This window comes from Abramis brama, assembly GCF_963993115.1.
Source record: "Abramis brama genome assembly, chromosome: 11".
Lineage (NCBI taxonomy): Eukaryota > Metazoa > Chordata > Actinopteri > Cypriniformes > Leuciscidae > Abramis > Abramis brama.
The window spans coordinates 5,422,346-5,435,348 of NC_139973.1; the positions used below are offsets into that span (position 1 = coordinate 5,422,346).

General features: G+C 36.9%; 1 protein-coding gene across 6 annotated transcripts in view; it reads left to right on the forward strand.

The window, feature by feature from the left end:
• The window catches only part of ptprt (protein tyrosine phosphatase receptor type T), a 250,176-nt gene that overhangs the window by 202,878 nt on the left and 34,295 nt on the right, over positions 1-13,003 (forward strand). For all 6 annotated transcript variants that reach the window (XM_084127973.1, XM_084127974.1, XM_084127976.1 and 3 more), the window contains one exon: positions 6,296-6,483. In XM_084127973.1, coding sequence (XP_083984099.1) covers positions 6,296-6,483 — 188 coding nt within the window. The remainder of the gene's footprint in view (positions 1-6,295; positions 6,484-13,003) is intronic.

A 13,003-nucleotide genomic window follows, 5' to 3' on the forward strand; every position in this document is an offset into this window, starting at 1 on the left:
CAGTAAGATACAGTTTAAAACAAATTCCAATTTTAATATCAACATGCAATTTGCTTTCTTAAAACACACTCCTAATTTTATTGTACACATGCAATCCATCATTTTATGTCTTGGCCTGCTTTTTCCCTATTGAATATCATGTTTCAATATGTCACGGCAGTAAAATGGGTTTCAAATGCATGTTGACTCTATTGTTGAATTGCTTTAAAAATTAAGAGTAAAAACGATTATTTAAAAAGGAATAGATAGCACAACTAAGATTGAGAGTATCTACAAAACAATGGTTGAATGGATTAGTGTCTAACAATCACTGTAATAAGAAGGGATTGTGTAAAGAAGAATTGAAAAGGTGAAATCGAGTGGAGGGTAAAGATAGTGAGATGGAGAGAAGATAGCAGGAAATACAGCCACTAGTGCAGATAAAAGAATGGGGCATTAAATGAGGAAGAAGGCCTTTTCATTGTGTTTTACAGACACCATCACTCGCTCCGAGCGGAGACGGTCATATTTCTGTTCTGGAGATGCTCCCTGCCGAAATGATGTCGCTGAGATTACGAGGTCGAGAAAGACTGGCGGTCCCTAATCATTTATAAACCTGCCTATTATGTGAGGCTTCCAGTTCATTTACAGGCTATCGATCATGTTGCGGGATGAAAGCCCTGGTAATCACATACAGGAACTGTCAGGGAGGACTCGAGCCGACAGTTTCTTAAAATCATTTCTCCAGTAAACCACGCAGAGATGATGATCATCAATGCATCTGATGAGTAGTCCAGTGGTGAACATTTTTTTGCACCTGAGAGAGAGGACATTGTGTTAGAAAGACAGGATAATGGTAGAGAAAAAGGGCATGTGCAGTGTATTAGAGCAAGATAAAGAGTGAAAGATTTAGATGTTGTAGTGGAGTGTATCTGTAGGATCGATGGAAACTGAAAAAAAAAAAAAAACAGAATGGAGGAACAGAAATGGGAACGGAGAGAGAGAGACACAAGGGTTCTGTTTCATGGAGAAACAATAGTTTTAGAGCCGGGAAATGGATAACCCGCTATGGGACGGGCTTGATTCTGCTGGTTAGCCTGACAACTCCAGCTTAACTCAGCGTAATGACATTCAGCGTAATAACATTGCTCAGAGGTTGCTCTTTTAGAGCTCGCAAGCCTTAATGGAGTGTCTTAAAAATAAAAAATAGACACAAATGAGTAGTATTTGTAGCCAAGGACAAAAAGTTAGAAATAGCAAAGCCTCATATTGCATATTTTATGTGATGCAACAATGCCTGTGGTAAAGCTTTTTATAATCTTTTGCAAATAATAATAATAATAATGACTTTAATTTATTTTTACTTGACAGCACAGTGTACATATACTTTTATAGAGCAGACCCATTCACATATGACACCTGAAAGTAATTTGCAATGTCATTATTTAGTCACCTGTGCTTTATTGTGATAAACAATAGGTAATTATTGTTAATGGCAAACACCATAGTAGTTTATCATAATGTAATTGTGCATGCCGATAATTGAGCTTTAATGTGATTTTAGCTGTTTACATCTGAATGCACATTATGCAGTGGCCACAAAGAGTTCATGCTCAAATGAAAGAAGCCATTATGGGATGGAACAGGACCGAAATGAGAAAATTACCTCTGTAAGGAGATTAGTTGGCATGCATCTTTCTCTCTCTTTCACTTGATATATAACATGAACTGTAGTATGCTTAATAATATAGTCCAATACACACATTGTAATATTGAGTTGTGTTGTAGCATGTGCATTAAATGCATGAGTAGTTTCAAAACCACACAATCTCTTGCTACCTTTTTGTTTTTGCATTCATTCTGAACAGTATTTATATTGTTTTATCATTTCAAACCTATGTTTTGCAACTGCGAGGAATGCAGGGGGGGGCAATGTGTTACAAAGAGAAGATACATGTGCAGATGTGCAATATATTAGAATAAGATTTCGATCTTGTAGAGAAGTAGAGTAAATATAAGATCTCCATAAGCAAATTGGGCCTGTATGAATCTCATCTCGCTATGCCTGTATGAATGTCGCTATTGTCCGAAAAAGGAATGTAATAGAAAGAAATATTCTTTTGTGTACTTTCATGCACATGGATAGTGGTTACCTATGCAGATAAGTCACATTCTGCTGTTTGTCATTTATCACATTTTTCACACAAATAAAGATGTGACTTTTTTCAATGTAAAACATTATTAATGAATAAACATCTTTCAGAAAATGTAAAAATCGATTTATTTTACTGTTTGGTGCAGAAACTACGCACTTTATCTTTAAGGAAGGACGTATATAAGAATATTTAGTATTTATATTGTTTTTCCATATGGGTTTTTTGACATGGTTTTATGTTTCCATCATCTTAAGGTGTTTGTAGGACTAAACATCCCATATGACCTCACAGTAGAATATGCTAATGGTTTAGTTTGATTTATTTTATGAACTGTACTGTATCAACTGTCAGAACTCTTCATTCTATAGATTCAAAACTACAAAACCTAACAGTTTTTCCATAAACTGTTAACTTGTCTGATATATAAGATCACCTACAATGTGCAGCTGACCTTTTGTTTCTAGAGCAGGAGTTCTTCGATATTTCCCTGGGTTGGATGTGGCAGACGCGCGTTTTAACAACATAATACACCCACTGGGCCGCCACTTTGGGATTCGCTCCATGCTGCTGAGACAAAAACACATGAATAATTAATTAAGAAAAAATTGATAGGAGAAAGGCAGAAGGAGGGGCAGTAAATTGAGTGACCTTAGTCTCCAGTGTATACTTCTCTATCGCACACTTTTTTTTTTTCTCTTTTACTGTTTGTATGTTGCCATCTACTGTAAGTCATAAGCACATATTTTCCCATTTGAATTTGCCTAGTCCATAATAAATATCATGACTTGGAATGTGTAAGTATCATGGTTTTGTGCACAATAGTGTTTTTAGTTTTTTTTTCTTGTTTTTTTTCTGCTGTCAGTGTCTTACTTTTAAGCTTAAAATGCTATGCTTTTCTCACTTGAGGCTGTTGGGTTTAGTTGTTGGCTTGGTGTGATTGCATTGTTCTTTAGAGATCCACTGGACCATTTATTGTTGGAAAAGTGTGAATATCTGAAAAAAAATTTGGTCTCTGTAAATAACTAACTTAAATAACTAACTTAAAGGGATAGTTAGACAATTATGTCATCATTTACTCACCCTCCTTTCATTCCAAACCTGTATGACTTTCTCTCTTCTATGAATGTAAAAGAAGATATTTTGAAGAATGCTGGTAACCAAACAGTTTTAGATTGGTTCCAACTGACTTCCATTGTATTTTTTGTCCATTTAAGTCAACGGGAACCAGAACTCTTTGGTGCATTACTCAGTAGCTGCCTATGTACAGTATGTTTTGAAGGCTTAACAAATGTCAAAATGCACTGATCAGTCAGTCAGAGATGTTTTGTGTGTGCTGGTTGTGAACTTGTTCAGTTTCATTGAGCAGTCTCAGCATTCTTTGCTGGTTATTTTTTGTGCCCTTTAAAAAGACCCTCCTGAAGCTATGATTCTGGCATAATCGTTTTCTTCATAATGCATCGTCTTCGCTAATACTTTCAACTTTTTGCTTCTGGCGCTAGAAATGCAATGGCACTAACACGTCATGCAAAATTACTCATATTTTGCCATGTCGAAAGCGTAGTTGTTTGGTGTGGATTATAAATTTTTCAGCCCCAGAATTACTTTAAGTGTATAATGAATTTTCAAGGCGATTAAGATGCAAATAGCCACATTAATAATTTGTTGAGTGATATTCCATCCCTTTATGCATCTAAATTATGCTTTATCTGGTTAAAGGAGGCCAAATGAAAAAAATCTCCATCAGTTGCTTCCCCCGTTCCTCTAGTTAATGAAGTCATTAACATCAATAAACTACTTCCCAGTCTTATCCTAATAAAAGAGTTTGCAATGACGGACTGTCTGCATCTCAGTATATTGTCATCCATAAGTGTTCGCTGAAGTCTGTGATTGAATGAAGCTGAGATAGCTCACAGTAGTCTAGGTCTTAGCTGAGATTTCACGGGTTTGGTCTTGATTGAGAGGTATTAGTGCACAGTAAACAAAGCTGTGCTCTTTTTGAGAGCAACATGATATCCTAGATTGCAAATATTTGTTTTTTCTTGAAAAAGTTTTTTTGCAGTTCTACAGAATTTGTGGTATCTATATGCTGTGATTGGCTAGGTTAATCAAACCCAATAAAAACAAAATGATGTTTTGTGTATTTTAGTCCACGTCTGTTTGCTTTGTGCTCATCTATAAGCTAGCATACTCCTAAAAGTTATATATGAAATTAAGTATACACTAGGGATGTCACTGTGAGGACATTTTTAAGTCAAGTCAAGTCACTTTTATTTCAATAGTGCTTTATACAATACAGATTGTTTCAAAGCAGCTTCACAGTGATAACAGGAAAATAATGCATTTCGGCTGTTGTTCAGCTGAAGTCAGTTCAGTGTTGATTTAGTTCCGTTGTAAAGATCATCAATTATTAAATCAGTTAATTTCATCTATAAAGCAATTCTGCAAAAAATGATGTCATTGTCAAGCTCAGTTCAGTTCTCATTCAACAGTGTCAGTACAGTCAGATCAATAGTATGGTTGAATATTAAGCGTCCCCAACTGAGCAAGCCAGAGGCGACAGTGGCAAGGAACCCAAACTCCATCAGGTGACAGAATGGAGAAAAAACCTTGGGAGAAACCAGTTCTCCTCTGGCTAACTTGCAACAACACCGGTATTTATCGATAACACTGGGTATGCGCTCGCTTTTCACTTTTGCATTTCACAATCATGCATACTCTGTGTATAGGCCTATAATTTGCGGGCATCAGGGAGCTGCTATCAATATGCGGGGTATTGCAATCGCTTTTGAATGTGTGCTCGCTATTCACATTCGCTTTCGTATTCGTGATCACGCATAGGTATCACGCGGCGGTACTGACTGCACATTTTACAAGATAAGATATTTGTCAAGTAACGCTCAGGATCTTTTGCACACAGAATCCTCTGCCATTGTCTTGTCAGTCATCTTTCTTTACTCTCATCACGTGATAAGTGAAATCTGACTCCTGCTGCACTGTGCTGTGACCCTGCAGCTCCTGCTGAATGAAGCAAAGCAGAAGCTTTTAGTTTATAATTGTAGTGTCCGTTCTCCAACTGAACTAAATGCTTTTTATTTCTATAAAAAAATCAAAAAGGCAGTGGGGGCGGTGCTGTGGTGGGCAAGTAATGTAATCGGTGCACAGCCGAAAACCGTTTGACACCGATAACACAGACTACTGCAGCAAGCCTATTATACACATTTAAAATGATACAGATGTTGTTGTTTTTTTCTGTATATGGATTATATACATTTATTATATGTGACCCTGGACCACAAAACCAGTCACATGGGTCACAATTTTGAAATTGAGATTTATACATCATATGAGAGCTGAATAAATACGCTTTTCATTTATGTATGGTTTGTTAGGATAGGACAATGTGTGGCTGAGATACAACTATTTGAAAATCTGGAATCTGAGTGTGTAAAAAAATCGAAACACTGAGAAAATCGACTTTAAAGTTGTCCATTTATGTTCGCGATTGTGCTGCATTCACTCACAAAAATAAATGTTTTATATATTTACGGTAGGAAATGTACAAAATATCTTCATGGAACATGATCTTTACTTAATATCCTAATGATTTTTGGCATAAAAGAAAAATCGATAATTTTGACCCATACAATGTATTGTTGGCTATTGCCACAAATATACCCGTGCGACATGTGACTGGTTTTGTGGTCCAGGGTCACATATTTTAACATTTTAATATTTATAATATTTAAATATTTATAATATTAGTAGCAGTAGGAAAAATTTAAATAATCCAATTTTATCTTCAGATGGTCTGAAACAGATCTCCACTTTTAATTATAGCAGTTCAACCTGTACAGTTTCTAGTTAGTTTGCCTAAGGCTTTTACATTTATAGATTGTAACATATGGGAGATTGTAAATCCAACAGGTTGTAAAAATGAATTATGCCTTTTCAAGATAAATTGTAAATTGAACACACAGCTCTAAGGTAACTTAACACTACATAAAATAACCAGGGCTGATAGAGCTTCTTTGCATTGCTTTATGCCATAAATAAAGGGAAGTGCAACCCAGGGATCGGTGCCTTGCTCATGGTTCGGGGATCAAACCAGCAATCGGACATTGGTGATGGGTACTCAAGGATTTTGAATTGTTCCTCCACAGATGGCAGCCACAGTGAGATGTCCCAGCCCTCGATGACCATCCAGACATACCCATATGGAGGCTGTGAGTCAGTGGAGATGTCCTACCAGGCCGGCCAGTTCCAACCGGCCATCAGAGTGGCAGACTTACTCCAACACATCACCCAGATGAAGTGTGGGCAGGGTTACGGGTTTAAAGAGGAGTACGAGGTAAGAACGAAATCTGTGTGCTGAGCTTGAGTGATTGACATCAACGAGAATTAAACTTTTAATATTGCTTTCTTTCTTCCCTGAACACAAGAGTAGATTAAAGAATATTGACAATGATTTGCATTAAGTCTTATAATGATGCATGAATGAAGCCATAAAATATCTTTATGTGAGACTTTGCTGAAAATCTTTCTCTGCTGTAGCTCTCAAAATATAATTTGCTTACATTTTAAATGGAACCTATTATGCCCCTTTTTACAAGATTTAATATAAGTCTCAGATGTCCCCAGAATGTGTCTGTGAAATTTCAGCTCAAAATAAAATACCCCACAGATCATTTATTATATCATGTTGTAAATGCCCATTTTTTAGCAGAAGCAAAACATACTGTTTTTGTGCATGTATCTTTAAATGCAAATGAGCTGCTGCTCCCCGCCCCCTATCCAGAATAGCGCTGTGCCTTTACAGCTCGTGCCTCGGATACTCTGCCAAAAAACGAATTAAATATCTGTTTGGTTTTTTTGAGGTTAACCTCTCACTCAATTACGTGACATTGCAGTTCTTCGTCATCATGAAAGTTTATTATTTGGATGTGTTGCAGTGTTGCTGTTAAATGCTCTGGCAAGGAGATAAACATGACGGACTGTGTACAGCTCACTCAGGGGAGGAGCTAAGCTAATAGGGCAGATTCTGTCGCCAGTCGTGGGCGGGGCCTGTGCGATGTGACATCACATTGGAGCACATTCCTGAACGTCTCATTTTGAGACACTGTTTCAGATTTATGGGGAAAATAACAAACGGAGTGGATGAATTGTTACCACCATAGGGTGACTGTGTACACACACTGTGGACACATGATTATGTTCAAAAACAATATAAAAGTGAATAGACCAAGCCTCTCTGTGGTAATTATAACAGCCGTGCAACTATGAAATTTGTTTTTGCCTCTGTATGCCCAGTGAACCCAAAAAATATTGATGTGAAATGAATCTTAAAACTGTTTTATTTAGGGGGTTACTAAAATACTTGTTTTTTTTCTTTTTGTTTGCCAGATTCCTAAGTGTTTTTTCATATTGTTTTATTTCCAAAACATTTGAATAACTAATTAAAGTGCCTCTGTGCTTATTAAAAGAAGCAGGCCCGTGGATGTATATTAAGTACTATGACATACTGGCATTTTGTTCAGAAAAAATCTGCCCACACAGTGGTTCACAAAACATCAATCCCCGTGACAATAAAACCAATTATCTTTCACTGTCTAAACTTTTATGGGTAGGAATATGCAAAGACCTTTGTGTCAATAGCATGTCATGCTCTAGTTTTAAAAAAAAGCATGCCAACCTCGAGTTTGAAGGATAACTTATGTCTGCAGTCTCCACAAATGATCGGTTCACTTTAATAAAACAAATACAGAATTCCTTTGCTTATTCACTGAGGTCACCAACATAAAAACTGCATCTGTTAGATTGTCTCCTTGTCATTTGAAAATAAAAATTAGTGTTTTTTGTGTGTGTGGATTTTCTCCATTATTAAGTTGGAGATGTTTCAATAGGGTAAACTCTTTTATGATTGGAAAGCGTGCATTGGCATTGTTGTGGCTCTGTAATTTTGTTTAGAACTTGAATTGCGCTCGAGGAAGGATAAGGTCATTTATTTTTCCTCTAAATGTATTTCCTACCAGTTGTGGCTTTGAATTAGCTGCTTTGTGTGAGTTCCAGTTTCACTTTGTAATTTGTTTTCATTAAAAAATGACAATTCTGTAATCATTTACTCACCCTTGTGTCATTCTAAACGCTTTCTTTCTTCTGTGAAACAAAAGCTTGAGATATCTGTCCGCTCTTGTCCATGCAATTAAAATGAATGGGGAGTGGACCTTTAAAGCATCAAATAAAGCACCTTAAAAAAATTATATTGAGCTATATAAGTCTTCTGAAGCTATGAAGTAGTTTTTTTTTGTTTTTTTTTGACAAACAGACCATAAAGATGCGAGGGTGAGTGAAAGATGATGCACAATTCTGCATTTTTGGGGCCATATGCCATATTTGAGTTATCTGTGTTTCTTGAAAAATAACTATTTGAAATTTTTTATCCTTTTGCCCTCCAAGATGAGAGAAATGGTTGTCATGTAGTGACTATTGTAGTATGATCATACTTATTAGATTATTAGTGAAAGCAGTGTTGGCATGTTCTGAATATTTTGGCTTGTAAACATCTTCAGAATTTTAATATGGATTCTTGTCTGGAATCAGTTATTCTGAGCATGCTTAATAATGTAGGTATAGTCTTAGGTAGGCTATCAAAAGAGTGTATAAACATGATTCAGCAGAGAAATTTATTTGAGTAAGTGTATAAATCATATTTTGCTTATTATTGTGTATTCAGACCCAGTCTTGATGGATAGCTCTGGCAACAATAGATATCATTGAATTAAAGTGGGAATGCTCTCTGCGTCCAAATTTTCAATCACCTGGATTGAGAGCATCTTTAAAAGGGCAAAGATATTGGATTTTTAAAGAAGAAATGTCTGTCATACATCTGATTTACTATTCAGAGACAACAGAATGCATATCAAAATTGCGGTACCTGATCTGTATATATATTTTGTCCAATTTACATTTTCACAAATAAAGAAATCTAGCCTTCAGGATAATGCGCTTCACACAAAGCCTAAAGGAGATCTAGAAAGAGGTCAGCCCTAACCTCTTCTCTTTCTCAGGATCACTTGATTATTAAGAGTTAGGATAGGTCTAGCCTAATTTCACAATTGGAATGGGACTAGCCTATATAGGCTGTTTTGGGCCGTCCGAAGTGTAGAGGTAAACATGAGATGGATGTATTGGTGGCAGCTCATGCCTGTCATAGGCAGTCTGATAGCACCAGAGCTCGTGCCTCCTTGTTTAAAGGGTCATTCATCAAGGCAGACGTTTTTATAACGCCTTTTTGTTATCGCCTCTCTCTTCTAACCTGATTTGCCTCACAAGTTCCTCTCAGCCTCCTGCAAATGAAGTTGGCAGCTTTTTGCATCAGCCCATCTCTATCTTTGCCTCAGAAATAAGTCATTTTTCCTATATGCAGTGAAGGAGGAGAAACTCAATACATTTACACTGAGTTGAATGGAGTGTTTGCTTACTGGCTTGTGACTGGCTGATATGAGCGAGAGCACATTAGGGGCAAATACTGCATTTCCCATATTGCATGTTTTACTGTGAATTTAGAGCTGGGTTTTTTTTTTTTTTTTACTGTAAATGAGATTTTAATGTTACTGCTACTCAATAATTTAACTTTGCCTTTTAACACTCTAAAATAGAGCGATGAGCTGATTAGCTAATGAATTAAAATCCGCCCACATGACAGATAGGTGTTATAAAATGCTTTAAATCTGGACTTTATGATTCATCAGTAGACAATCTGACTCATTTGATTTGATTTAATATTTTAATTTAAGTTAATTTAATTTAAGTTCATATTTTACATTTTTAATTAATTGAATATTATGAATTTAATTAATAACATATTATTAGTTAAAATTGTTGGCTGTTGTTCAAAATAATTTTCCCAGTTATGAACATATCAAGTGGGTATATCAGTCATTTAAAAAAAAAATTTTGTTCTGAATTTAAGTTTTATGTGTTTAAACTGTGTCTATATATATATATATAGAGAGAGAGAGAGGGGGGGGGGGGGGGGGGTGTTGAAAAGGGATGGAGAGGGTACGATGAGATATGATGGACAGGGAGTGAATGATGCAGATCTGATCATGTTGGTAAAAGCTGATGATGGCCACCTGTGTGTGTATGTCAGCACAATCACATCATTAATCTCAGCCTGACAGATGTGTGATCCTGCATCTGTGCTCATGTTAGAGAGAGAAGAAAAAGCGAGTAGTTAATGGTACGTTAAATATGGAGAAGGTTACAGTGGTCCCATAAAGGATTTGGAAATTTAAGACACATTTAATGTGTGAATAGAATTGCATTAGATAACAACATAACAAAGTGATGAACAGTAGAAAGTGTGTAAAGGTTATGAAATGTTTGGTATTGGAGATGAAGATGATGGTTATCATGTGGGGTTGGAAGAGGTCTAACAGTTTGTCTGCTGTCTTTGTGCCCACACACATAGTAAAGGCGGTTTGTTTGTTTGTTTTTTGTTCCCTGTCTTTTCGTCACTTCTATGAAGTATTAAAGGTGGGATCAGTAGTTTTTGAAGAACACTTTTGGCCAATGTTGATATTTGAAATCACCAAAACTAACACGCCCCTACTACCCCAAAAGGATCTCGCCCCTAATTCGATAGCTCCGCCCCACTCTTATGTACGCGACCGTAACCCAGGCAACGACTATGGCGGAATCTGCTGTACCTGCCGGCTGAGGGTATGATGTCATCAATAAGTGAAAGCAATGTGTTACTATGGTAATTCATGTCGAATGTGTTTTGGCAGTAATATGTGTTTTAACGCGTCAATGGTTCAGCTCCGTACCCATCCCAAAAACACAAAGTTATCATGATCAACTCGATAGCACGAGCATGGCAGTCATAGTAACGAATATATTACAACTATAACAAGATTAGGGGGTTATATTGATCACTAAATGAGGAACCAAAGGAAACAAACATATATTAGGAGTATATTATCTTACTTTTCAGACACACTTTGGGAGCCGATGCTTGAAACACACAGTGGAGGAGGTTTAGACGCTCCAGGCTTATGGTGTGGAAAAATGTGTCTTTTTCATAGCTGAAGGCCCTGACAATATGATCGCAAATGAAAAAAACAAGCAAAGATGACACATGAGCATATTCAAGCAATGGCCAGCATATATTATTTCTGTGAAACAAAGCTAAACAATGTTACTCGCCTATCGAGAAGAAATAAAGCAAACTCGCCGTCCGATGTTAGGCCTTTCCGCTCCTTGAGTTCTCTCAAGCTTCTCCGATATTAACACGAGTTCTACCTCTTGCCTGATCGTAAGCCTTCTTTTTAATTTTAAGTGGCACAGACATTTTCCTCTTTTGTTTTTTTATCTGCCATCTCTCTCTTTCTGTAGTGGTTCGGCTAATGTCTGCTGTGTGCACTGAGCGTAGACACGCCCCTTACTGCTGATTGGTTACAAGTGTGTTTTGGTACTCGGTCCGACACAGTTTTCAAACGTGTTTTTTCAAAAACTACTGATCCCACCTTTAATAGCGTCAAAAACAGAAGATCACAAGACGAGAGAGGCTCCAGTGAGAACATTTTTGGCGGTTGCATGAGAAATCCAGTACAGAACAAATGAAGAATAAGTTTGGCTCACTACCAGAAGACAAAGGTTTAAGGCCTTTTGTGTAGCGATTCTCTCCAGATGTCTCAAAATGTAGCATTTAAGGAGCCCTCAAACAGTTTTAGCATGACATTCTGACAGGCAGACAGAGAGTTTGGCTATAACTGACTCAGTTACCCTTAATGTACCGTGATTATAAATAGACCATGGACAGAGTTGCCAGATCCCAGTTTCCCTGCAGTGGAATGTGACTGATTTATTGGAAGGGTTGCCAGATCATGTTTATTTCACACATGAAAGAGAGGTTCAACAAAAATGAGGTTTTGTAAGGTTTGGATTTTCACAGGTGCCAGATCATGTTTAATGCACGTGAAGGAACAGTACAGCAGAGATGATACGGTCTTTATGTTCAGGCTTCGATGCTTCACTAGTTCCAGATGGGATGCATCATACAGCCTTGGGAGAGAGAAACATTTCTTCTACATACATAACCCCATCTGATGCAGATTGATTCACCCAACCAAAACAATCTGTCAAATCCACTCTATGAAAAGAGAACAAAAATAGATATTTTTATATATGTTATTAAAAAATTATAACATTTTATATAAGGATTTTATATACAAAAGTAGATATTTTTTGTGTGATCTTTGAATTTTGATCTATTATATATATATTTTTTTATTTTAATACTTTCATTTTCATTTATTTAGCATTACTTTTTTATTAATGCAGCAGCACAATTCACTATGTGATTTTCCTAAAAGATATAGTTGTCAGTATTAAAATGAGATGAAACAGTGGACAAATGAAATATCTTGTATGTTATATTATTATAAATTTGCTATTAGTTAAACTCGCTTAATTATACAAACTGGTAATGAATTTATAGGGCCCTATTTTAACGATCTGAAACGCAAGTGTCAAGCGCAAAGCGCAAGTGACTTTGTGGGCGGGTCTTGGGCGCTGTTGCTATTATACCGGCGGGATAAATGACTCTTGCGCCCGGCGCAAATCTAAAAGGGGTTGATCTGAAGTAGCTTCATTATTCATAGGTGTGGTTTGGGCGTAACGTGAAATAAACCAAACAGAGCGTCATCTCACATTCCCTTTAAGAGCAGGCGCTCTTGTTCTAAAGCGGATTCCTATTATAACGGCGGATTTGCCAGGCGCACGCAAGGAGCGCTTCACAGCCGAGGAGACCGACGTTCTCGTCAGGGACGTTGGGGATGGAGAAACCCACCCAAATTAACTTCGGT